The following is a 27,026-nucleotide window of genomic DNA, read 5'->3' as shown; positions in this document are numbered from 1 at the left end:
ATTTGAACTCTTGATCTTGGGGTTACAAACCCAGTACCATAACCACTTGGCTATTCTTGCTTGTCCTGCTTTCTACCCTTAATTGGCACATTCCTCAGATAATATCACCACCTTCAACACCTATTTGTCTTTTTGTCTGTGACATCTTTTGGTTATCCCCACCTATCACTGGCCCTCTATCCAGCTCTATCTGTCCCAACCCCCCCCCCCCTTAAACAAGGTTATATTTCACCTCCTAGTTTCACCTCCTTTCTATTTTTACTTAGTTCTGTTGAGGAGTCATACGGACTCTAAACATTAACTGTGCTCTTCTCCGCAGATACTGTCAGACCTGCTGAGTTTTTCCAGGTATTTTTGTTTTTGCTGTAAAGATGTCCCGGGCTGTCTGACTCCGGGCTCCTCCAGAAAAGTCTCTGTGCCTTTAAAAGCGGCTCTCTGTCTCAGGCATGCAGTGGGCTGGGATGTTCGAAGCGGCCCATCCCCCTCAAAGTCAAATAAGGAGCTGAGAAACGGGTTAGTCACAGGCACACCCACAGCATCCTGCCAATGGGCAGAGGGAGGCCGAATAGGATGCTGTGACGTGCCTCAAAGAGGCTTTCATCCTGCCAGCGGGAGAAAGATCCGTAGTGGCGTGGAGGCAGTTGTAACAGGCGGCCCAGTCAGTGTGTGTCTCACACTCATTCAGCGTGAGAGCCTGTACAGTAATTCCGTACGGAACCGGCAACGGGGGAATTGTCCCAGTATTAGCACGCTCCACCAATTGCTCGGGTTAACTTTAACCATCTTCCTTTAGCAGATAAAATGATAGCGTCGCACCTTTTGGCTTATTACTTTACAGAGCTGAAACATGATCAGGTACAGAAGGTAAGAAAGTGCTTCTTGTTGGGTAAGTTTTCTCCATTTGCTCTCGTACAATTTCAGCATAAAATGAACTCTTTCCCTTATCACAGCTGACTTACTGTCATCTCCTTCTGCTTCTCGTAATTTGTTTCCGTGCTCTGAAATTATGATGTTTGGGGTAATTCCCCGCAATTGAGAAATCAAGATTTCTTGTGAAACGCAGCTGGAAAAGCAGTGACGGCTTTTGGGGCGGGGGGAGGGAGGTGGGTAGGGAAGGTGCTGCTTCCTGTGGCTTCTTACAAAAGCACGTTGTCTGTCAGGACAATTGCAAAGAGGGCCTCTGAGGGCCTGATAATGCAGCAGAATGCAGAGCTTGTGTGTGGGATATGATTCATTCTCGAAAAGTTGTGAGGGGATGCGATGAATGTGGGGCTGTACGTTTCGTTATTGGGCTTGCCATGTGCTGAGGTGTCTGTATTAAACAGGACAATTTTTTATTATATATTAGCAGGATTTTAACATTGAGAGGCTGAGGTGTCTGTATTAAACAGGACAATTTTTTATTATTATATCTTAGCAGGATTTTAACATTAAGGGGCTGAGGTGTCTGTATTAAACAGGATATTTTTTATTATCATATATTAGCAGGATTTTAACATTGAGGGGCAATGTTTCAAGGTCGAGCGGGGTTCTGATGGACACTGCGTATTGGGTCCTGTGACTGAATGCTCACTTAATGCTTTAGCCTCGTTTCTTCTGCACATGGGCACTGTGACTCTCTTTCTCGTGATCAGTTGGTCCAGGTTTTCCTTTTTTTTGTTGCTGGTTGGTTGTCAAGAACAGAGAAAAAATCCTCACACCTTTGCCCCCACCCCAAATCTTCAAATTCCTCATGAAGATTGAAGGACAGTTCCAATTGGAGACGTTTCTTCTCCATGGTTTCCAGGAAAAGGTTTCTTGATACAGTGAGCAGTAGGAATCGGGCATTTAAATTTCCTTGTGCAGGGGATAAGGCAGGAGACTGGCACTAAGTTAAAACACTGAGAGCCAGTGCTGATGCGATGGGCTGAATGGCTTCCTTCTACACTGTTATAACTGTGATTCTATGTTGGCACCAGAATTTGAGAATTTCCAAAAAGGGTCTTTAAGGATAATTGAAGTACATGTACTAGTTGTTTCTCCTTGTGGGATCATCTGGGACCAGAGGGCATAATCTCAGAGTAAGGGAGTGCCCATTTAAGACAGAGATGAGGAGGGATTTCTTCTCTCAGAGGGTAGTGAATCTGGAATTCTTTACTGTAGAGGGCTGTAGAGGCTGGGTCGTTAAGTATATTCAAAGCTGAGATAGACAGGTTTTTAATCAGTAAGGGTCTTGGGGGTTATGGGGAAAAGGCAGGCAAGTGGAGTTGAGAATAATCAGATCAGCCATGATCACATTGAATGGTGGAGCAGACAGCAGACTCGATGGACCGAATGGCCTACTTCTGCTCCTACCTCTTATGGCCCAGCTATTCCTCGGAAACACATCAACCCAATAGAGGCAAGAAAGTTAATGGACAATAATGACTTACTATACGTGCAGCACCTGACAGCACTTTGCGTGTCTCTATAGTATGTGTGTCTGGAAACAACCAATTTCAATTCGTGGTTAATTCATTTTCATTCCCCAAACTACTGACTGCTGATGCTACTTGGGATGAAAACTCAAAGAACAGCATTGATCACGGCTGAAGTATTTTATAATGAATTTCTTTCCCTATGATTTTCCTGGTCTGATTTTAAGGCTATTGTTCCCTATTCTTAGTTGATTTCCAAAGGGCACATTTTTATGTTTCTGCTGAACTACATGCTGTGGGATTGCCTCTTACCACCTGGAGGTATTTTACTGTCTTTTTAATCCATTGGCCATGGAACTTCAAACCAGGATGTTAAGTTCCCTCACAGTTTTCTGTCAACACTGGCAGATGTTAAACCACTTGCAGACTGCACCCGATATCGCAATGTGAGCACTGCTGGGACACGACAGCACTTTTTTTCAGTGATAGCTACTCAGGTTCTGTTTGCATAACCTATTTCATTCATGCCAGATCAGACTACAAGATGTAGTTGCAAACTGATTAACACCCAATGGCCCTTTCCCAAAATAACAGTTGTGTGAGTCATTCTGTTGCTTTGGGAGATTTGTCTAATTTATCTTGGGTTGGTGTGTTGCTTGCTCACCTGACTGCCTGTGTTCCATGTGTACAGGCAAATTAGACAGGTTGGAGTGCTTGTCTGTAAAGGAATAAACTCCCCTGACCCCAAAACCCCTTTTGATTTTCTGGTGTTTGCTGTGCCTGAGTGATTCAGAAAACCTTCCTCAGTGGCCTTTATCTTTATAACTATATATATAATAACTTTATAACCAGTTCATTGCTAATTTTCTCCCTACTTCCTCATTTTGCAACCCCTTTTAACTCTGCGTCACCTCTTCTCTGGCGTTCATGGCTTCCTCATTTATCAGATAGGGTGGTGTGGTACAGTATGGGAGGCCGTTATTCGGCCCATCGAGTCCCTGATGGTCCTTTGGGAGGGCAGTCCAGTTAGTCCTGCTCCCCTGCTCTTTTCGCTATCCCAGCAATGCTTGCCCTTTCAATCATGTATCCTATTCACCATCCTGTTAGATAGTGTCACAGAATCTTTACCGTGCAGGAGGAGGCCTTTCGGCGCACTGAGTCTGCAGTGGCTCACCGAATGAGCATTCCACCTAGTCCCACTCCCCCTGCCTTATCTTTTCAGGTAGCAATCCAATTCGCTTTTGAATACCTCAGTTGAACCTGCCTCCTGTATCCTTTCAGGAAGTTCATTCCAGACTCCAACCACCCTCTGGGTGAAACATTTTTCCCTCACCTCACTTTTACTCCTTTTGCCAATTATTTTGAATCTGTGCCCTCTAGTTCTCAATATTCTCTTGAGTGGGAACAGTTTCTCACTGTTTACCCTGTCCATACCCCTCAGGATCTTGAATCCCTCTGTCAAGTCTCCTCTCAGCTGCCTTTTCTCCAAGGAAAACAGTCCCAACCTCTCCAATCTATCCTCATAGCTACAGTTCTTCATCCCAGGAATCATTCTTGTGAATCTGCTCTGTACTCCCTCCAATGCTTTCACACTCTTCCTCATATATGGCACCCAGAACTGGGCGCAGTGCTCCAGATGAGGCCTAACTACTGTCTTATACAAGTTTAACATGAGCTCCTTACTCTTGTACTCAATGCCCCTATTAATAAAACCTAAGATACTATATGCTTTATTAACTGCCCTCTCAACCTGCCCTGCTATCTCCAATACCCTATGTATGTACACACCAAGGTCCCTCTATTCCTGCACCTCCTTTGGAGTCTCTCCCTTTATTTTGTCCAGTCACTCCATATTCCTCCTGCCAAAATGAATCACCTCACACTTTATCTGCCCAAGCCACCAACATGTCTGTCCTTTTGAAGTTCAAGACTAGCCCCATCACAGTTGACAACATTTCCAATCTTCGTATCATCTGCAAATTTTGAAATCAGGCCCTGCACACCACAGTCTAGGTCATTAATATATGTCAGAAAGAGCAAGAATCCCAACACTGCCCCCTGGAGTCCTCCATTACAAACCTTCCTCCAATCTGAAAAACAATCATTATCATGATGCTCATTATTTCCTGGCACTCAGCCAATTTCTTATCCAAGTGCCTACTTTTCTTTTTATTCCATGACCTAGAATTTTGCTCTCCAGTCTGCTGTGTAGTGGCAGTGCATCCCAAATCCTAAGCACTTGTGTAAAAATCTTGTGCCGTTGCTGCTTTTTGCCAACTACCTTAAATCTGTACCTTGTGTTTGCCAAGCATTCAGCCATTGGAAACGGTTTCTCCTCACTTACCCCTTGATTTTAAATGTCCCTGTCCAATTCCCTTTCAGCCTCCTCTGCTCGGAGGAGAACAACTCCAGCCGCTGTACCCTATCTGCTTAACTATAATCCCTTATCCCTGGAACCATTCCAGGAAATCCTTCTTCAAAGTCTCCACATCTTAAAGTATGGTGCCCAGAACTGGACACAATACTCTGGCTGGGGCTGAATCGGGGCAATAGTTCACCTTGACCTTTTTTGCTTTTGCACCCTTTCAGCTCTATTGATAAAGCCTAGGATCTTGTATACACCATTCACTGCTTTGCACTCTTTCAGCTCTATTGATAAAGCCTAGGATCTTGTATACACCATTCACTGCTTTGCACTCTTTCAGCTCTATTGATAAAGCCTAGGATCTTGTATACACCATTCACTGATTTGCTAAGCTGCCTTGCCCTTTTCAAAGATATTTAGCATGAATACCCTCGTCTCCCTTTTTTCTTGCATCACCTTTAGAATTGTCTCCCTTCAATCTTTCCTGCATTACTTTTCATTTACCTTGTGCCTGCCCATTCCAACAGCTTGTCTGTCTGTCTCTCTCTCTCTCTCTCTCACTAACTCCCGACTGTTGTTCTCCATTTCCAAGTTCCAGGTCACCTGCAACATTCCAGATTCTGCCCTGTTCTGCAAAACTAAAGTTGTTACTGCACATCTGAAATAGTAGTGGCCCCTACTCCTGAGCTCTGGAGAACACCCCTGTGGTCCTGCTGTTGGCTTTTCGCTGGGCTGGACAGCTACTCTTAACTGTCCCTGAGCCTGGCCAAATGAGGCTGAAATTGTGATAATCTAGGAGAATATTTTGTAAATTCTATCACAAGGAAACAGATAAGGCAGAGTTTACAGGGTGCTGTATAGCTCCAGAACAATGCCTCATATTTATAAAGCATGTTTAATGTACTAAAATAGCCAAAGGTTCTTCACAGGAGCATGATAAGACATGAGAAGATATTAGGCTTGTTAAGAATTGGGATAATCCAGCATTAAGATCTATTATGAATATAGCTGTTCTAGGTTGATTATTCTAAGATCACCTCATGCTTTCTGTAAAGCAGGGGGTGGGGTGATGTTTTATCAAGACGGCTTGGATTTCTATTCAAAGCTGCCCTTTCCTCCAAGGTGTGCTGGGCCCATTCCCCAGACAGCAGGCCCGCTTGCTGGCCTGCACCTCCCAGGATCTGATAAGAGTGGCACTCGTTACAATCGACCAGGCTAGAAGCCTTGGCCCTGGTGTGATTGAAACCTGGGTTGAAATGGTGTGGATTCAGTGGGGGCCAGGGCATGTGGCTGAGTGAAGGGTTTGAATGATGTGGGAGGGTACATTGTATCTCCCCACTTTCACATCACTTTCCCCTCTGAGTGAAGTTTTTAGTGCTGTTCATTTGGGAAGGACAATGGTGCAGGCTGATGATAGCTTTTACCGGACCGCTTCACATTTCTTTCATACTGAGATGGCCCAAGGCTGGATTCTGACCTACCACTGCCGTTGGCCTCTGAAGGGACTTAAGGGAAGTGATTTGTGGTGTTGGAGCAGTAGAGTAATACATGTGATGCCTCAGCCATTGCGAAACTGCACATTCTCCAACCCTGCAAGCATTTCCCAATATGCACAGTTTACTGACCAATTACATCGAGGCTCCATTTTTACAGAATCTCAGCATGCAGAAGAGGCTCTTCGGCCCATCGAGTCTGCACTGACACGTGAGAAAAACCTGACCTACCTACCTAATCCCTTTTACCAGCACTTGGCCCTTAGCCTTGAAGGTTATGATGTACCAAGTGATCATCCAGGTACTTTTTAAAGGATGTGAGGCAACCCGCCTCCACCACCCTCCCAGGCAGCGCATTCCAGACCGTCACCACCCTCTGGGTAAAAAAGTTTTTCCTCACATCCCCCTAAACCTCTTGCCCCTCACCTTGAACTAATGCCCCCTTGTGACTGACCCTTCAACTAAAGGGAACAGCTGCTCCCTATCCACTCTGTCCATACCCCTCATAATCTTGTACACCTCGATCAGGTCGCCCCTCAGTCTTCTCTGCTCCAACCAAAACAACCCAAGCCTATCCAACCTCTCTTCATAACTTAAATGTTTCATCCCAGGCAACATCTTGGCGAATCTCCTCTGCGCCCCCTCCAGTGCAATCACATCCTTCCTTTAATGTGGTGACCAGAGCTGCACACAGTACTCCAGCTGTGGCCTCACCACTGAACAGCCTTTTGATTTTGTGGCTTCGGGTAGCTCAGAGGTGGTCATGTCATCCAGAGAACGTCACTTAAGTCCCTTCTGGCAGTTTGAGAAAGTCTAATTCATTCTTATAAGTCACTGTGATCCGGTCAGATCACTATAAAAATCCACCTGTTTGCAAATGTCCTTTGTGGAAGGACATTTTGGTCCTTACCTAATCCGGTTTATATGTTACTCTGGTCCCAGGCTACTTGTCTGATGTCCAGTACTGCACGAGGGAAAATTTCCTCCCAACTCAGAACACGGAAGCTGTTGTTTTTGGTCCCTGCTCCAAACTCTATTCCCTAGCCACCAACTCCATCCCTCTCCCTGGCAACAGTCTGAGATTGAACCAGAAACAAAAAGAAAAATAGCTGGAAAAACTCAGCAGGTCTGACAGCATCTGCAGAGAGGAACACAGTTAACGTTTCGAGTTTGTATGACTCTTTATCTGAACTGTATTCCTCTCCACAGATGCTGTCAGACCTGCTGAGTTTTTCCAGCTATTTTTATTTCTGTTTCAGATTTCCAGCATCTGCAGTATTTTGTTTTTATCTGAGATTGAACCAGTCTGTTCGCAACCTTGATGTCACATTTGACCCTGAGATGAGTTTCTGAACTCCTATCTGTGCTATTAAGACTGCCTATTTCCACCTCCGTAACATCACCCGACTTCTTCCCTGACTCAGCTTGTCCGCTGCTGAAACCCTCATCCCTGCCTTCGTTACCTCTAGACTTGACTATTCTGACACGCTTCTACCTGGTCTCCCACATTCTACCCTCTGTAAACTGGAGCTCATCCAAAACTCTACTGCCTGAGTCTTAACTCTCAGTGAGTCCCATTCTCTGATCAGCCCCTGTGCTCGCTGACCTACACTGGTTCCCAGTCAAGCAACGTCTTAAATTTTAAAATTCTCAACCATGTTTTCAAATCCCTCCACGGCCTCTCCCGTCCCTATCTCTGTAATCACCTCCATCTCCACAACCCTCCCGAGATATCTGTGCTCCTCTAATTCCGGCCTCTTGAGCATCCCCTAACCCTAACCCTGATTTGAATTGCTCCACCATTGGCAGCCATGCCTTCAGCTGCCTGGGCCCCAAGCTCTGAGATGCCCTCCCTACACCTCTTCCTCCTTTAAGACGCTCCATAAAACCTGCCTTTTTGACCGAGATTTTGGTCATCCGATTTAATACCTCCTCACATGGCTCAGGAGTCACACTTTGTTTTATAATGTTGCTATGAAGCACCTTGGGGTTGGCTTTGAAGGTGCTTTCAAAATATAAGAGGAGATTTACCAGGATGTTGCCTGGGCTGGAGAGTTTTAGTTAGGAGAGATTGGATAGACTAGGGTTATTTTTGCTTGAGCAGAGGAGATTGAGGGGGGACATGATTGAGGTGTATAAAATTATGAGAGGCATAGATAGGGTAGACAGGAAGGAACTTTTCCCCTTGGTGGAGGGATCAATAACCAGGGGACATAGATTTAAGGTAAGGGGCAGGAGGTTTAGAGGGGATGTGAGGAAGAATTTTTTCACCCAGAGGGTGGTGGGAATCTGGAACTCACTGCCTGAAAGGGTGGTAGAGGCAGAAACCCTCATAACATTTAAGAAGTATTTGGATGTGCACTTGCGATGCCATGGCATACAAGGCTATGGGCCTAGTGCTGGAAAATGGGATTAGAATAATTAGGTACTTTCAACACTCCACCCTGCTCTCTTGCCCACGTGTCTGTCCTTGGCTTGCTGCATTGTTCCAGTGAAGCCCAACGCAAACTGGAGGAACAACACCTCATCTCCCGACTAGGGACTTTACAGCCTTCCGGACTGAATATTGAATTCAACAACTTTAGGTCGTGAGCTCCCTCCCCCATCCCCACCCCCTTTCTGTTTCCCCCTTCCCTTTTTTTTCCAATAAATTATAAAGATTTTCCTTTTCCCACCTATTTCCATTATATAAAAAAAAACCATTAGAGCTATACCTTGAGTGCCCTACCATCCATTCTTAATTAGCACATTCGTTTAGATAATATCACCAACTTTAATTTTAACACCTATGTGTTCTATTGTACTATTGTCGTTGACATCTTTTGATGATCTGCTTTTATCACTGCTTGTTTGTCCCTACAACCACAGCCCCCACCCCCCCCCCACCTCTTTGTCTCTCTATCTCTCCGCCCCCCCACACACACACCTTAAACCAGCTTATATTTCAACTCTTTCTTGGACTCGAACGCAAGTTCTGTCGAAGGGTCATGAGGACTCGAAACGTCAACTCTTTTCTTCTCCGCCGATGCTGCCAGACCTGCTGAGTTTTTCCAGGTAATTCTGTTTTTGTTTTGGATTTCCAGCATTCGCAGTTTTTTTGTTTTTATAATTAGGTACTTGTTTGACCGGCACAGATTCGATGGGCCGAAGGACCCTTTTCTGTGCTGTAGACCTCCATGACTAAGTTGTTGTTGTCCTGTGCCAACTTGGCGAACTCTTAACTGCCCTCTGAAGTGACTGGACAACCCTGACCATCACTGTGGTCAATTAGGAGCAGCTAATATATGCTGGTTTTGTCCCAGTGAGGGGAACAAAAGATTGCTTGGTATATTAAAGTATCACATATGATGGATTTGTCTTGAGAACATCAGCTGAGATGAATCCTAAGAATATAATGCACTTTTTGGGTCATGGTGACTCTGTAGGATGCCTTGTCTCATGTCAGTCTGAATGTGTCCTCTCTAGTGGTACATACCAATCTGTGCCTAAAGAGTGTACAGCAGTGTAACATGGAGAAGTAGTTGTGTTGCTCCCTCCTACAGATTATTCAGATGTCCACAATTGAGATCGGTTCAGTTAGTTTCCAGGCTGTGACTATTTAATCATTTGTGCTAATTTAACATGATGTTGCCTATTCTTAGGTAATAAAGACTGACGCAGGTAGCCGAGTAGAAACATAAATGGCCATTAATGGTAAATCAAGCCTTTAATTGGCGCATTCCAATTAAGTGAACACTGTTATTTCACACTTGGGATCAGTTTGACAATGGCTTGCCCATTATAGCCATCCTGCCTCTGTTCAAACAAAGTATCTTTGGCGGATTAACATTGAATTGCCTTCTCTCCACCGCCTCCTGTAGATGATTGCTTCATGCCTTGTGTCACGTAGGCTATAAGCCCAGCATTTCATAACTTGCCTGCAAGCGATTATTTCACGCTTAAAAAGCAGTCTTGAAGCAGAAGGTTAGGATTTATAATTTTCCCAATAAGGGGCAGGGAGAGGGGCTGTAATCTTTTGCAGTGTACGCAAACACATACTTTGACTTTACTGTCACTAATTCGACTGCACCAAACAGAACGACCCCCCCTGACATTTGCCGAGCACTTTTTATTTCCAAAAGGTTTGCGGAACCTAACCTGTGAAGGAAGGTTTCAGTAGTTTTACCTCTCCGCTGAACAACGTCTTGCCAGAGAAATGTAGCCCACTTTCCTCTGCTGAGTGCCTGGTGTGTATGAGGCGGACGACTCGTGTTGATTTTATTCAGAGAGTTGGGGGGGGGGGGGGGTAGAGAGAGAGAGGAAAGAGAACAATGCTTTTGTGAAACGTATGTTCCCTGTAATGTGGAAAGACTCTCACCTGAGCCATGGGTGAGGGCATCACCAGTGGAACTGCCGAACAGCCAAGTGGCACTCTATGGAATCAGCGTTCCAGATTTGACTGGGCTCTACCCAGTGATCGGATTTCCCTCCTGACACCACCCAGGCCTGGCTGTGTACACGTCTACACAGCAATTTATTGGCTGTTGCTATGGACTTCCTTTTCCAGCTTTACCAATCAGGGGGCGGGGCGGGTAGTTAAGGGAGAAAGAGGCAAGAAAAAAACTTGACACTTCAGCCCAAAGTAGCTTCATATTTTTGTGTGTGTGATAAAGAGAGTGAATTAATGTGTTCCTTTAACTCTGTAACATTATTTTGCTCTGTACTGATTAACTGCTGCCCTAACCAGCCCTGGTTGGCAGGCTGATCGACTGGGTCAGGCATCACCACCTATCTCAATCCGAGATTGCTGGCTGATTTCCTGCTTTCACGCTGTGGTTGAATGCAAGGAGGGCAAGGAGCCCATTGCAACAGCCAATAAATTGCTGTGTAGACGTGTACACAGCCAGGCCTGGGTGGTGTCAGGCACCACCTACCTCCAGCTGAGAGGAGCCCATGGGGCCAGGCAGGATCTGTTCCAAAGGCTTTGATCAGTGTTATCCACTGGTGGTTTTTGTTATGGAAGGTTATCGCGATTGGGAGATAATCTCTTTGGCAACTTACCCACCTGCCTTTTCCCCATAGGCCTGCAATTATACTTCAGTATTGCTAAAAAAAGATACACGTCAAAGCTTTTCACCTTGCAATCATCAGGACACTCCAAGCATACCAACATCAGAAGGAAAATATTTGCTGACTCATTCCTCAGGGCAATGCCTTGACCAATCAGGGTCAAGCTGCCTGATTTAAATTTCAAACCATGCTTGGCAGTTAACTACTAGTCACCATCACTGGTACATTCTCCATTGGCAACTCCTTTACCAATCAGAGTCCACTTGCCAACCAATCAGCACTCTCTTCACATACAGTATAAATTGTTGTTTTTCCCTTATATTGGTATTCTTGCAAAGTGTCCGAAGTAGTGCAAGATGGAAAACTTCAACATGCCTCTCTTGTCAGCAATACTCAAGTTCTGTAGCACCAAATGTATAATTATGATTCAATGAAGTGATCTCTCATTCTTCTAAGCCCCAGAGAATAAAGGCCCAAACTATCAGCCTCTCATTATAGAGCACCCTATGCCACCCTAGAAATCGATTTATGGTGACTCTCTGTTGCCTTCAAGGCAGGAATATCCTTCCTTAGATGAAGAAACCAAAATTGTGTACAATGAATGACTCCAGGTCTCACCAGCTACTATTGTAGTCAAAACCTTCCTAATTGCTTGTTGTACCTGCATACTAACTTTGTGTGTTTTTTCTGGCATGGAATGCTGGAACTGGCTCAACTAGTCTGCTGGTTTTTATGTTCCACGTACCCCTCTTCCCCTCATTCTTTCACATCTCGGCCTTTTCAGCACACCTTTCTATGCTATTTTCCCACATGCCAGCACATTCCTTCAACAGCACCTTCCAAACCTACGACTGCTACCATCTAGAAGGACAAGGGCAGCAGATACATGGGAACACCACCGCCTGGAAGTTCCCCTCCCAAATTACACACCATCTTGACTTGGGAATATATCCTCGTCCCTTCACTGTCACTGGGTCAAAATCCTGGAACTCCGTCCCTAACAGCACCGTGGGTGTACCTACACCACATGGACTGCAGCGGTTCAAGAAGGCAGCGCAATTAGGGATGGGTAATAAATGCTGGCCTCGCCAGTGATAGCCATCAATGAATAGAAAAAAATGTCCTTTTATTGACCAGGACACTGGGATAAGTCCCTGCTCCTCTTTATGAAGTTGTTATTTGGATTTTTTCTGCCACCAGACATGCCCTTAGTTTGACATTGCATTTGAAAGACAGCACCTTCGACAGTGCAGCACTCCCTCAGGACTGCACTGAGTTGTCAGCCTGGTGTACAAGCCTCAAGTGGGGTTTATAAAGCACTCCCATTGGGCCAGGCAGGAACCATCCACTAAAATGACAAGTAAAAGTGAGTCAACAGTAAACGTGTGCAGTTTTATTGCCCCTTCACTGGAACTACTCATTTGTTTTTTGTGACATCTCCCTTTGTGCTTCATCTGTGCATACGGGGAGCTTAACAAGCTCCATTTGTCACTGACTTACAGTAAGAGGACTGTCGAATTGACAGACTGCTACAACTTTAGAATTAGGAAGTAATTGACAAACCGTTCCGTTTGTTCCATTCTGTTATGTTGGAGGATGCACTCTCAATAACAGTGCTGGATTAATGAGCCCATTCTTTAGATGGATCTCAGGGTCCCCAGTAATGGCAAAGCTAACAGATGCTGGCTTGCCTCTGTCGCACGCTCGCCTTGTGAGTTAGAAGCTTGTGGGTTCAAGCCTCATTCGAGGGACCCGAGTGTGTAGTTTAGGCTACACTTACTGCCTGGTTCTGAGGGACTGCCGCAGTGTCAGAGGGGCCTTTATTTTGTGGGTGAGGTGAACGTACAAGATACCGTTGCATTTTAGAGGAAGAGCAGGGAAGTTATCCAATGCCCGCCCCACCACTGACATGGCAGGTTATGGGAGGGTAATGGTATTGTCACTGGACTAGTCACCCAGAGACCCAGGTTCAAATCCCACCACGGCTGATGGTGAAATCTAAATTCAATAAAAACCTGCATTTAAAAGTTTTAATGATGACAGTGAAACAATTGTTGTAAAAACCCATCTGGTTCACTAATGTCCTTTAAGGAGGGAAATCTGCTGTCCTTACCTGGTCTGGCCTACATGTGACTCCAGACCCACAGCAATGTGTTTGACACTTAACTGTCCTTTGAAATGGCCAAGCAAGCCACTCAGTTGTAACCTACACCACACGGGGTGCAGTGGTTCAAGAAGGCAGCTCACTACCACCTTCTCAAAGTCAGTTAGGGATGGGTAATAAATGCTGGCCCAGCCAGCGATGCCCACATCCCGTGAATGAATAAAATACAAGTTGCTCCTTTTCTTTCTTAGCCTATGCAATTTGTGGCACTCAATCATCTACTTTGATAATCTTGAGGAGAAATACATTTGTATTGGAAGCTGTTCAGAGAAGGTTCACTAGGCTGATTCCTGGGGTGAAGGGGTTGTTTTATGAAGAAAGGTTGGGCCTATACTCATTGGAGTTTGGAAGAATGAGAGGTGATCTTATTGAAACATATAAGATTCTGAGGGGGCAAGTGACAGGGTAGATGCTGAAATGATGTTTCTCTTTTTGGGGGAATCCAGAACAAGGGAGCACAGTTTAAAAATGAGTCTCCCATTGAAGACAGAGGTGAGGAGGAATTTCTTCTCTCGGGCTTGTTAATCTGTGGAATTCTCTTCCCCAGAGAGCAGTGGGGGCTGGGTCATTGAATGTATTTAAGGCTAAATTCGATAGATTTTTGATCGACAGTGGGGGTCAAGGGTTATTGGAGGACAGACAGGAAAGTGGAGTTAGGGCCACATCCAGTTAGTCAGGATCTTATTGAATGGCAGAGCAGGCTGAATGACCTCCTGCTTCTAATGCTTATGCTCTTATCACTGGACGTTGCCCATCTTGAGAATGTACCAACTAATGAGGAGATGGGCTAAATTCTAAATCTATGTTACATGGCAGCCACGACGTGAGGAAATGAAAGCTGGGCCTGGCTTCAACTGGGTAGTTAGTCGGCCCACCTTTTGTTGGGAAATGACACTGCTCCATGACCTTTCAGCTGGTATTTGCACACGTGCAAGAGGAGGGAGGGGAGGGTGAACAGTAATCGGAAAGTGAATCTTACCAGAGCTCCCCCCACTCTCTAGGTGAGGCATACGAAAACCAGTCAGGTTCTAGTCCGCCCCCAGCCCCCCTCCCCACCCCATAACTCAACCTTCCGACTCAGGCAACCTGACTCCTGTGTCTTTTTACACCAGGTGGACAAGTACCTTTATCACCTGAGGTTGTCAGATGAAACATTGCACGATGTATCCAATCGCTTCCTGATAAAGATGGAGCAAGGCCTTCGGAGAGATACCAACCCAACCTCATCCGTCAAGATGTTGCCGACGTTCGTCAGGTCAACCCCTGACGGAACAGGTAAGGGGAAGTTTTGGGGATAAAAACAAAAATAGCTGGAAAAACTCAGCAGGTCTGACAGCATCTACGGAGAGGAACACAGTTAATGTTTTGAGTCCGAATGACTCTTCATCAGAACTAAGGAAATAGAGAAATGAGGTGAAATATTAGCTGGTTGAGGGGGGTGGGACAGGTAGAGCTGGGTAGAGGGCCAGTGATAGGTGGAGGCAAAGAAGAGATTGCCAAAGATGTCATAGACAAAAGGACAAAGGGGTGTTGATGGCGTGATATTAGCTGAGGAATGTGCTAATGATGAGTTTTGGGAATGCCTTTCCTTTGGATGAGCACGCTCTTTCTTGTGCAATTCGTTTTGACTTCAGGTTTGAATTGCTGTGGCTTTACGTGGCCGAGCACAGGACTAGTGCTCGAGAATGTTGCTGCTAAGAAAGACATATGCTGAAGCTTTTCGTCTTACACTCATGACCTTAGGAAATGGCTGACTGTCATCGATTGGAGAACTAAAGAGTAAAAGGAAATGGTTTAACTGCAATAGTTGCTTCAAATGGAGATTCACGTGCTTAAATCTTTGGAAGTGGCAGGGTATGGAGAGGGAATAATGAAATAAAGATGGAAAATGCTGGGCAAAACTCAGCAGGTCTGGCGGAGAGAGAGGCAGAGTTAACGTTTTGAGTCAGAGTTCTGAAGAAGAGTCATACGGACTCGAAATGTTAACTCTGTTTCTCTCTCAGCAGAAGCTGCCTGATTTTTTTTCCCAGCATTTTCTGTTTTTATTTCGGATTTCCAGCATCTACAGTATTTTGCTTTTATCTTAGAGAGTAATGGGATCTTGGGCTTCATAAATAGAGGTACTGAGTACAAAAGCAGGGAATGTTATACTGAACCTTTATAAAGCTCTGGTTAGGCCACAACTAGAGGATTGTGTCCAGTTCTGGTCACCACACTTTAGGAAGGTTGTGAGGGCCTTGAGAGGGTGAGGAGGAGATTTACCAGAATGGTTCCAGGGATGAGGGGTTTTAGCCACAAGGTTAGGTTGGAGAAGCTGGGGTTGTTCTCCTTGGAGCAAAGGAGATTGAGGGGACATTTGATAGAGGTGGACAAGATTCTGACATGTTAAGATAAGGTAGACAAAGAAAAGCTGTTCCCATTGGCTGATGGTGCAAGGACTAGGGGGACACGGATTTGTGTTTGTAATCAATCACGTATAACTTTTATAAAATCGTAAGAAATTCATTGAATATTAAAGGAATAGCTCTGTCTCATAGAAAGAAAGCCTCCATCGCAATTTCCTGACCTGATAAACGCAAGACAGAGAAGGCCGTTAACTTAGCCAAAGACAAGTTTCAGTGCTTGTGCTAGAGACACAAGAATCCTGATAAGAGCGTGGGAGGTGACCTCATGGCCCTTACGTAATCCTACTACCTAATGGTGAAACAGGACACCCTAACAAGCAATGAGGCACAAGATGGACAAGAGATGCGGAGGACGGTGGGGGGCAATATGAGGAAGAACTGTTTGTTAATGCAGTGGGTGGTAATGAGCTGGAACTCACTGCCTATTGGGTGGTGGAAGTGGAGACGATGAATGATTTCAAAAGGAAATTGGATGGACACTTGAAGGAAATAAACTTGCAGGGCTATGGGGATAGAGCAGGGAATGAGACTGACTGGATTGTTCTATGGCAAGCCAGCACAGAATCGATGGGCCAAATGGCCTCTCGCGCCTTCGTGACTCAGAGGGGAACTCATTTTGCTTTGTATTTATGAGCTGCACACTCTTGCGCATAGCACACTCATACTCGAATTCTACTTCATTATGTTCCGTTGTAGCATGGTGCATTTAAGGGAAGCTAGATAAACACACGAATGAAAAAGGAATAGGAAGCTATGCTGATTGGATGAGATTAAGAGGGATGAGAGGAGGATCATGAAGCATTATAACCAACAATTCCCCTGCCTGGACCGCAATACTTGGCCGAGCGTGTCTCAAGACTTGTGATGGTCTGCTCCATGTTGCACAACCTCACTACCTCGAGGAAACAGCCTTCACCACCATTAACAGGTGAGAAGCTGGGGACCAGGTCCGAGGAGGAGGTGGTAGAAGAAGAGGAAGAGAAAAGGAAGATGCAAGCTAGATTGCGTTTCTGCCTGGTCTGTACGTGAAGTATTAAATCAGTAGCGCAACCAGTATACTCCCTTTGATTTCCCCATTTGCCAAACAGTCCCACAGCCCTCAGCATTCCACTGTCACTGCCCAGCACTGCATCCTGTTAACCAAAGATAAAAGCCAGCACCAAACACACATTTATAAATTAAATTAATTTATAAATTAAATCACATCCTAGTGCCTGCATAAACATCCTTTTACATTTCCCTTAGAGCATATACTCCACATTCCTCATGCTCTGACGCAGTGCTACCCAGCGTGGCTGGTGGAGGAGGCTGCAGAAAGGCTGACCGTGAGCAGCCCTGGGCTGTAAAGGCCGTTGGGGGAAGTGGCAGTGGTGGGAGCACGAATGCTGCCACTCTGAGGGAGGGCAGCAGGTTTGTGCTGCAGGGAGTGGCCGTTGCCACTCCCCGGGGGCAGCGCCTCAGCAACCCGGGGAACCCAGCTGAGAGAGCAGGCGGCTGGGCTGCTGCGGGGGCCTGGAAGCCTCGACAAGCATTGGTCCCTGGCACCATGATGGTAACATCCTGCACCGCCACACTCAGATGTTGGGCAGCTGCTGCTTATGCTGCCACAGAAGCTGAGCCATTGGCACTGCCCTACATTGGCTTTCAAAGGAAGGAACCACTCCTTCCATGCTGGAGAGGATGGGGCCCAAGATCTGTACACAAGTTGGCGTGGATGTGTGTAGTCGATAAACTGCACTGGGAGCACTTAGCAGCATGCAGCAATTATTAGAATGAGCAGACAGCATGAAGCTGGCACCATTGCACACAATGGGCATGGGTTAATCGCGCGTGGCGATGCCCCTTTCTGTTATCAGCTGTTCTCCAATTTAACACACGCAAGCTTAAGAAATAGGAACAGGAGTAGGCCATTCGGCCCCTCGAGCCTGCTCCACCATTCATTAAAATCACAGCTGATCGTCTTAGGTTTCGATTTCCACATTCCCATCTACCTCCGCTAACCTTAGATTCTCGTTAGGCAAGGGAATCAATCTACCTCTGCCTTAAAAAGATTCAGTGACCCTGCCTTCACCACCTTCTGAGGCAGAGAGTTCCAAAGTTGCACAACCCTCTGAGAGAAAAACATTTCTCCTCATCTCTGTCCTAAAAGGGTGACTCCTAATTTTAAAACAGTGCCCCTTTGGCGTGTTTGTTGTTGCGATCCCTTCCCCTCCAGGAACCCAAGTCCCTGTGAGGACCAAGATGGTCAAACCCCATTTTTGATTTTTGAATGAAGCAATCTTAATTTGTTAGTGATTTATTTATTTTTTTTAAAGTGCTGAATGTTGGGGCCAGAGGCAGGAGCACTTGTAGGTGTACTTAACCACATGGACTGCAGCAGCTCAAGAAGGCAGCTCACCACCACCTTCTCAAGGGCAATTAGGGGTGTGTAATAAATGCTGGTCCAGCCAGCAACCCCTTGAAAGAATATTGTATGACTTTAAAAAGAACTTTCCCTGCTTGGTCAGTAGTTAAATGTAAAGCAGGGATGAGACACAGAACAGGTTAGATGCAGAGTAAGCTTCTTGTACTGATAGATATACGAGCGATTATAAAGGGAGAGGTGCTAAATCAGTCATCGACCTTTAGAATCGTCTGCTGTGCACAGCAGTGACCCTGTTGGGCGTGAAGTGGATTATTTTAGCTCTAAATCCCTTAACAATTCAGTGTCTGGGTTCGCTCATGCAGTGCGGCAATGAGAGTAGAGTACAGGAGACCTCCGAGGGGCTGGTAAAGTGATTTCTTATCACAAGCTGGCAATTTCAGGAAAGAAAGCTAAGGGTGAAAATAGTATAGGTTAAAGAAACTATTGACAAGCATTCACCATACAGTAAATTCAGCTGATTTGAATTGGATGGACTCGTGACACCTTTTATTCCATTTAAAACTAAGCCCATAATAGAAGCTTCAAAGGTGTTTGTGGAATGTTTGCTTCTAGTGTAGGATAATACCAGTAAAAACTAGCTTGAAGCAGTTGTGGGGCCTGAGGGGGATGCACCTCACACGGATGGCTGCAGATACCATGCGAACTATTTCGGGGATTTTTTTTTGAGATTCTTGTCTCTTTTCCCTCAGGCCTGGTAAGTTAGAGAATACAAACATATGAAAATGAGGGCCACAGGAGACTAGCCCAGCCCATCAGGCCTTCCAACTAAACCAGTATGCATTTGTATAAAAGACACAGCAAATAAAGATGCCAGGACAACTACTGGCAAAGCCAGCATTTGTTGCCCCTCCCTAATTGCCCCTTGAACTGACTTGGGAGGCTATTTCAGAGGGCAGTTAAGAGTCAACCGCATTGCTGTGGGCCTGGAGTCACATGTAGGCCAGATCGGGTAAGGACGGCAGATTTCCTTCCCTAAAGGTCATTTGTGACCAGATGGGGTGTTTATAACAATCAGCAGTGGTTTCATTGTCACCATTACTGAGACTAGCTGTTAATTTAAACTCCACCAGCCGCCCCTGGTGGGATTTGAACCCATGGCCCCAGAGCATTAGCCTGGGCCTCTGGATTACTAGGCCAGTGACATCATTGCTACGTCATCGTCCCTCCTCTTGCACAGGCTGCCAGCTGTTCAACCAGGACAGCCACATCACCCAGGCACTTTGCTGCAGGTTCAGCATACCTCGGTCTCTCTTGCAGGGCCATGGAGGTGCACAACTGGAGGCAACAGGATCTAACTGGAGGGGGCGCAGGAGCCTCCATGTTTTAACTCCCTCGTGGGGGATGGTGTTGGGGTTTGTTGCGATGCCATTGCTGAGGCTGTAAAACGTCTCGGAGATGAGACCATTGAAGATGATGATGTGCCCAAAGCTAATCCTCCTCCTCTTCACATCCCACCTCCCCCTCATCCCACACACGCTCTTCCGATTTACCGGCTGCAGATGGTGGAAGGATGCACCCTCTTACATTGTCACTGCTCCCTGCACCACAGCCTTGCTTTTGTGTCTTTCCGCTTCTAGGTAAATGGAGCACAATCTGCCCTGGCAGTGGTGCAAGAAGTGAACAGCCAGAAGACACTGATGATGAAGGCACATTGGGTGGAATTAATGGAGACACCACAGGCCTTGCCCGTCACTGGAGAGCCAGCGAGTGCCCTTTCAGGGGAGGGCCACTGTATTTACTACCACTTGGCACTTAACTGGACAGCCCTGGGCCTTCCCTGTGGGATCAAGGCCCTTGAAGCTGGCGGCTCTACTGAACGCAGCACCACTAGGCTGGCAGTGGCTGCTGCTGGTACTACACCCACCTGAGGCCTTGTCTCATCGCTGAATCCCGGGCCACCAGTGAATGATGGTGAGCGGGGGATTGCGGGATGGGGTGTCGTGGGGAGGGCAGCAGGCTGGGAACTGACTCTCAGCAGAGTCGCCCGCCCCTCCTCACCCACCCAACCATGCTGGACCCCTCAGTCAGGCACTGAATGCATTTGAATGAGGACCTCCCCCAACCAATGAGGAGCCTGCAAGCAACCCTGCACTGATTTGCTCATCGTGCTCCTGCATGGCAAGCCCCTCACCTGCTGCTGGGCTAATACCAGTGGTGGTGGCAAAAGGAACTTAAGTGGGCCATTAATTGCCCAATTAAAAACTAAATTGGCAATGGGGTGGGAAGGCCATCTACGAACCTTCCTTCCATAGGCCTTATCGGGGCAGAGGTGGGAAGGTGGTGGGGCCCCAACTTGCCATCCTGTTGCCTGATTAAATGCCAAACCCACACCCCGGCCGCCAAACCTGCCAGGGGACAGGGCATTAAATTGCGCCCACTGTCCCTCGCTTTCACACTCTCTGCCTCTAGCCCAGGTACTGACACTGCACGTGCTTTCGAGGGTCGCTGCATGTGGTGAGGCTCTGAGCATGGGTGGGCTGCAGCCTGGACAGGGGGTAAGGATATAATGGAGGTCCCAGCTCGCCAGAGGGTTCCCCGTACCAAACCTCTTAAATTTCCTCTTGGGCCCACTTGATGTCTGATACTTGTGTGTTAAGCATAAGTGCCTCGAGGAGGGCTGGCAGTTGCAAACGTCGTGTTCCAAAACATAAATTTCTACCCATGACTGAGACACAACAAAGCAGCAAACACTGAACGCACTGTAGAAACTCTTTCAGTACTGAGGGTGCAGCTATGGAGATTGCCGATTGTTTGATCTGTTGCTGCCCCCATATCATTAGAAATTCTAACATTGTGTTTTGAAAGTAAGCTGAACTCCCAAGCTGAGTTTTCATCTGTACTCTGAATGTATCCAGTCTTGTACTGGATTGCTCAGATTTCAAATTCAAATTGCCCTTGTGTCTTTCCGCTTCCAGATAAATGGAGCACAATCTGCCCAGGCAGTGGTGCAAGAAATGAACAGCAAGAAGACAGTTACGATGAAGGCATATTGGGCGGTATTTAATGGAGGCGACACTGGTCTTGCCCGTCGCTGGAGAGCCAGCGAGTGCCCTTTAAGGGGAGGGCCGCTGTATTTACTACCACCAGGCACTTAACTGGACAGCCCTGTGGGAGCAAGGCCCTTGAAGCCAGCGGCTCTACTGAATGCAGTGCCACTAGGCAGGTGGTGGCTTCTGTTGGTACTACACCCACCCGAGGCCTTATCTCATCGCTGAATCTTGGGCCACCGGTTAATGATGGTGGGCGGGGGATTGCGGGATGGGGTGGGCAATTAATGGCCCACTTAACTGCCTCTTGCCAAGCCTGGTAATCGTTTGCTATCGTTGAAGGGGACAACTGACTCTGCTCTTGATCATCAGCAAAGTGACAGGAGGTGTTGTCGATAGTGCTGTTGAGTGGCACTTACCCATTAACCTGCTCACTGTTGCCCAGTTTGGGTTCCGCCAAGGCCGCTTGGCTCCCTACCTCATTACAGCCTCCCGAGGTGAGGTGAGAGTGACTGCCCATGACATCGAGGCAGCATTTGACCAAGTCTGGCATTAAGGAAAACTGGAGTCAATGGGAATCATGGGGAAAACTCTCCGCTGGTTGGAGTCATACACAGCACAAAGGAAGATGGTTGTGGTTATTGGAAGTCAGTGTTCCCAGCTCCAGGACATCGCTGCAGGAGTTCCTCAGGGTAGTGTCCTCGGCCCAACCATCTTCAGCTGCTTCATCAATGACCTTCCTTCCATCATAAGGTCAGAAATGGGGATGTTCACTGATAATTGCAAAATGTTCAGCACCATTCGCGACTCCTCAGATACTGAAGCAGTCCATGTCCAAATGCAGCAAGACCTGATCAATATCCAGGCTTGGGCTGATAAGTAGCAAGTAACATTTGTACTGCACAAGTGCCAACAATGGCCATCTCTAACAAGGGAGGGTCTGAATATGTCAGGGCACCGACCCCGCTGACCTGGTAAGTGCACATTGTGAGAGATGAAAAGCATCTGACAGCTTTGCCTCATCCTGATCTAACCTAAACAGAACTGCTGTCCATCAGGGGCTTCGGGAGGGAATCGGAAGCTGCAGACTGCGCTGATAGTTAGTCAAAGTGTGGCTTTACCTCTGCTTGATCCTCAACTCCTGAAGCCATTGACACTTTGACGCTGCTGCATGATGGCAATGCTGCCTGAATGAAGCAGGAATTCTTACGATAAGAAGCTGGGCATTGGCACAGGTTGTCTGAACCTGAACCCCTGTTGCCCAGTGTTGGCACACATTCCAGCAGTGTAAATGTTAATTGGGTTTGGTCATACCTCAGGCTGATGGAATGTGCTTTTTGATTATGTGATTTAACAGCAATCCCTTTGTGTGGCCATCAGTGTCACTGGGAAAGTAATTGTCACAGCTCCGTCTGACCCAGCACTTTTCCCCACTGTATTCAGTGTCCGCACTGCTGAAGGAGCATTTCTGCACTCTGGCACCAAAGGCCCTTTCTGCTGGTGTTGGACTTGCAGGGCCATCAGCTGAATGTCAGATGAGCAGAGTGCAGAGGATCGCATCGCCATTGCCAGCATGATACGTAGTGTGAGCAGGTGAACGTCCTACACTGAGGGCTTCACTTTGCCAACTGATGTTGATTTGATATTGAAACATCAGTTTTTAATCTGCCCCGTGTTTGTTCTCATTGTAAACTCTCCTGAACCTCTTGTGCGTTGCTGCGTTTCCCTTGCTGTCATGCAGCTGTCGGGTACTTGCTCCCTGATCGCTGTGAAAGCTTCCTCTGTTTACTCAAAGATAAGAGGCTGATAATGAGGATACCATTTGTTTGCAAAATTTATCAACTTTCCTTTCAGTGGCTTCTGAGAAACCGGTTCCCAAGGTTGTGCTGTGGAAGAATATTTTTTCTTATTCCTCACAGGATGTAGGTGTCAGGCCAGCATTTATTGCCCATCCCTAATTGCCCTTGAGAAACTGGGGTGGCTTCCTAGGCTATTGAAGAGGCAACCACATTGCTGTGGGTTTGGAGTCACATGTAGGCCAGACGGCATATTTCCTTCCCTAAAGGATATTAGTGAACCAGATAGGTTTTTACAATCGACAATGCCAGATTTTTTATTGAATTTAAATTCCACCATCTGCCCAGGTGGGATTTGAACCCAGCTGCATTACCCTGGGCCTCTGGAATACTAGCCCAGTGACAATGCCACTAGGCCACTGCCTCCCCCTGCAGAATAGTTTGTGACCCCTCTTTTCATGCGTGTGTGCACAGGAAGTTAGTTTTCCGCTTGTTCCCCCAGGGTGCAATGTGGAAATCCTCCTCCGAAGTTACTGCTGAAAAGAGGGAGAGCAGCAAATCTTAAACCCCCGCCTCTCCCTCTGCTGAGTTTTCCTTGTCACTTAAAGGTGCTCAGGTCTGTCCCCCCACCACCACCAGACTGACCATCTTTCATGTGTGAGCAGAGCTGGCGAGCACTTGTTGATGGGAGCTTGGTCAAAGCAGGTCAGAACGATTCACATCCAAATACCACCAATATTCAGGAGAAAATAATTGAGAACAGGAAACCAAGCTGGTTTCTTTTCCTGCCCTTTAATCTACACTTTCGTAGAATCATAGAATGTTTATGGCACAGAAAACTGCCACTTTGCCCATTGTGTCTGTGCCGGCTGAGAAACGAGGCCCCCTACCCCCATAGCCCTGCAGGTTGTGGTACTTGAGGTGCATATCCAGGCAGCTTTTAAATGAGTTGAGGGTTTCTGCCTCTCCCACCCTTGCAGGCAGTGAGCTCCAGACCGCTACAAGCCTCTGGGTGAAAACATTTTTGCTCACCTCCCCTCTAGTCTTTCGACCAATCATTTTAAGTCTGTGCCCCCTATGCAAACTATGTTTCAAAGATCCATTAGAGGTCTGATCCAGATCTTGGGATCAACTGTAGAATGATGCCTGAAGTCTTCCTTTAAGCTTTCAATCCTTCATTATTTCCCTGAGTAAGATTGTCAGGGAATGCGAAAAAAAAACCTGTGTTAGCAAGTCACAAAGGCCCTGCCTTTGGTAATAGGGAAGGCAACTGGAATGTTGGCCTTTATTCCAAAGGGAATGGAGTATAAAAATAGGGAAGTCTTGCTAAAACTATACAAGGCATTAGTTAGACCACACCTAGAATACTGTGAATAGTTTTGGTCCCCTTATCTAAGGAAAGATATTCTGGCATTGGAGGCAGTCCAGAGAAGGTTCACTAGGTTGATCCCGGGTGTGGCAGGATTTTCTTATGAGGAGAGGTTGAGTAGCTTGGGCCTGTACTCTCTGGAGTTTAGAAGAATGAGAGGCAACCTTATTGAAACATATAAGGTTCTTAGGGGGCTTGACAGGGTAGATGCTGAGAGGTTGTTTCCTCTTGTGGGAGAGTCTAGGGCCAGAGGGCCTAATCTCAAACTAAGCGGGTGCTCATTTAAGAGAGAGATGAGGAGGAATTTCTTCTCAGAGGTTAGTGAATCTGGAATTCTTTACCGCAGAGGGCTGTAGAGGCTGGGATGTTAAGTATATTCAAGCTGAGATAGACAGATTTTTAATAAGTAAGGGAATCAAGGGTTATGGGGAAAAGGCAGGAAAGTGGAGTTGAGGATTATCAGATTAGCCATGATCTCATTGAATGGGGGAGCAGATTCAATAGGCCGAATGGCCTACTTCTGCTCCTACATCTTATGGTCTGTACAAAGTAGCACTTAAAGGATCAAAGCTGTACATTTTCCATGTGCTCTTGGTTACAAAGTTCCAGCCTGTAACTCCTCCAGAGAACCTTACGGAGTCAGAGCGACCATACACCACCATCGAGTGAGAGTAATTGCTCGACCATAACAACAATTGCAACAAATGTGCTGAAGTATGGCCTGTTTTGATTTTAAAAAAATTTGTTATTCTTCAAGGGACGTGGGCTTCACTGGCTGGGCCAGCATTTATTGCCCATCCCTAATTGCCCCTTGAGAAGGTGGTGGTGAGCTGCCTTCTTGAACCGTTGCAGCCCATGTAGTGTAGGTACACCCACAGTGCTGTTAGGGAGGGAGTTCCAGGATTTTGACCCAGTGACAGTGAAGGAACGGCGATATATTTCCCAGTCAGGATGGTGAGTGGCTTGGAGGGGAACTTCCAGGTGGTGGTGTTCCCATGCGTCTGCTCTCCTCGTCCTTTTAGATGGTAGTGGTCGTGGGTTTGCTCGTTGGCTTTTTGTTTGTTAACTTCTAGTACCAGTAGCTCCCTATCTCTGCCCTTTTATGATATTATTTAAGCAGATTAGTGCCAGGGATTACTATTGTGTTTGCAGACATGAACCATTAGTATGTTCACAAAAAAATGTTACATCCAGTCGGACTCTGGTCAACGAGAGTGCAAATGTCTGGGTTACACAGCTCGTCAACCTGTGCCATTGGTGGTTGATTGAATTTAGTTTGCGTGAATCCGGTGTTGTGTTCCATCAGTTCACCCCTTCACTTGTGGGCATGGACTCATTTGGAGGTACTATTCGAAGCAGGCAATCTGCCTGCCCATCTCTCTCCCCAGTGTGTGTGAGCTCAGTCGCTGAATGTTGGTCAGCTGCCTGACTTACGAACATGTCACAGCTGAGCTGAGTGTCACACACAAGTGCAATCCCTGGCAGGAATCATTGCAAAGCATTGGGAAAGGAAGGCTAGCTCTCTGACCTTCCTCTACCCCAGCTGTGGGGCATTGAAGTCAATCCAAGCCACCTCCAGTTCCTGTCTAAGTGTGATTGGCTGACTCGCTAAAGACTGCGATTGAGCCATCCTCCATTTTATGGGCCTGTTATTTGGTGTATTTTGTTGAGGCATTGTTCACGGTAGATGGTGCTGAACATGGACCAAGAAAACCCAGACGCAGTCATGCCCACTATTTGAGCTCTGTGTTGACTTTTGACAGTTTGCTGCGACTTAATTAGGTATTGTGGTGACAGGCAGTCGATAGAAGCTTTGCTCGAGAGCAGCCACAGGAGTTGATAGCCTCTGCCGAGCTGGCTGCCTGCCTGGAAACTAGGCCAGGCTCCCTTCTCAGTGGCTGAGCTGGGAGGCACAGTGAGCTTGGCAGGAACAGAGAGTCACAAAGGGGCATAGGCAGGCCAAGCAAGTCTCTGGTGGATGAAATTCAATGCCATATTGGAGTTTAATCGAAGATTGACAGGCTGAAATGGGTGTTTTTCTGAGGCTGAAATTGAGGCACTTTTCACAAAAGGCTAGGAATTGAGGACTTGTGTCTCTCCATCAAAACAGTATAGCCCATCGCAAAACTACAACCTGAAGGCCCATTGCAAATTTGACGTACACTTCAATCAAGTCACCCCTCACTCTCCTAAACCCCAATGAAAGTAGATTAGGAGTTGAATTGGAGGGAACAGTGTGCAGATGTGTGGCCAAGGGATACATCCAATTATGCCCAAAAAATTAAAATCTTTTCGTGTAGGCCCCACAGTCATGAAACTCTCCTATACGGCTGTGGATGAGAGTGGGCTGTCTTGCCTGTTGCCTTAGGAACGCAGAGTCTTTAAGGGCACAGCGATTATTGAACTGGGCAGGAAGGGTATTTGATGAGCAGATCCTCCTGCAACCGAATCTGCTCTCGAAGAATTTTTACAAAGGGGAAGAGTGGCGACGTGAGAAATGCAGGTCCCTTTAAGAGTGAACCATGACAATCTTCGGAGTGAGTTGAGGGCAAGTGATGCTCATTGAAGCTTGAGAGC

General features: G+C 46.6%; 1 protein-coding gene across 2 annotated transcripts in view; it reads left to right on the top strand.

Moving 5' to 3' along the window:
• Positions 1-642: 642 nt before the first annotated feature.
• Positions 643-27,026, top strand: part of LOC121289826 (hexokinase-2-like) — a 70,048-nt gene continuing 43,664 nt past the window's right edge. The window contains exons 1-2 of one of the 2 annotated variants that reach the window (XM_041209707.1): positions 643-864; positions 14,580-14,742. In XM_041209707.1, coding sequence (XP_041065641.1) covers positions 802-864; positions 14,580-14,742 — 226 coding nt within the window. In that variant the 5' untranslated portion in view covers positions 643-801. Of the gene's footprint in view, positions 865-14,579; positions 14,743-27,026 lie in introns of those variants that run through there. The other variant, XM_041209708.1, reaches the window with a different exon arrangement.

The sequence above is a fragment of the Carcharodon carcharias genome, chromosome 17 (assembly GCF_017639515.1).
Source record: "Carcharodon carcharias isolate sCarCar2 chromosome 17, sCarCar2.pri, whole genome shotgun sequence".
NCBI classification, from domain to species: domain Eukaryota; kingdom Metazoa; phylum Chordata; class Chondrichthyes; order Lamniformes; family Lamnidae; genus Carcharodon; species Carcharodon carcharias.
Note: the sequence above shows the minus strand (reverse complement) of the source record. Positions and strands in the feature narration are given on the sequence as shown.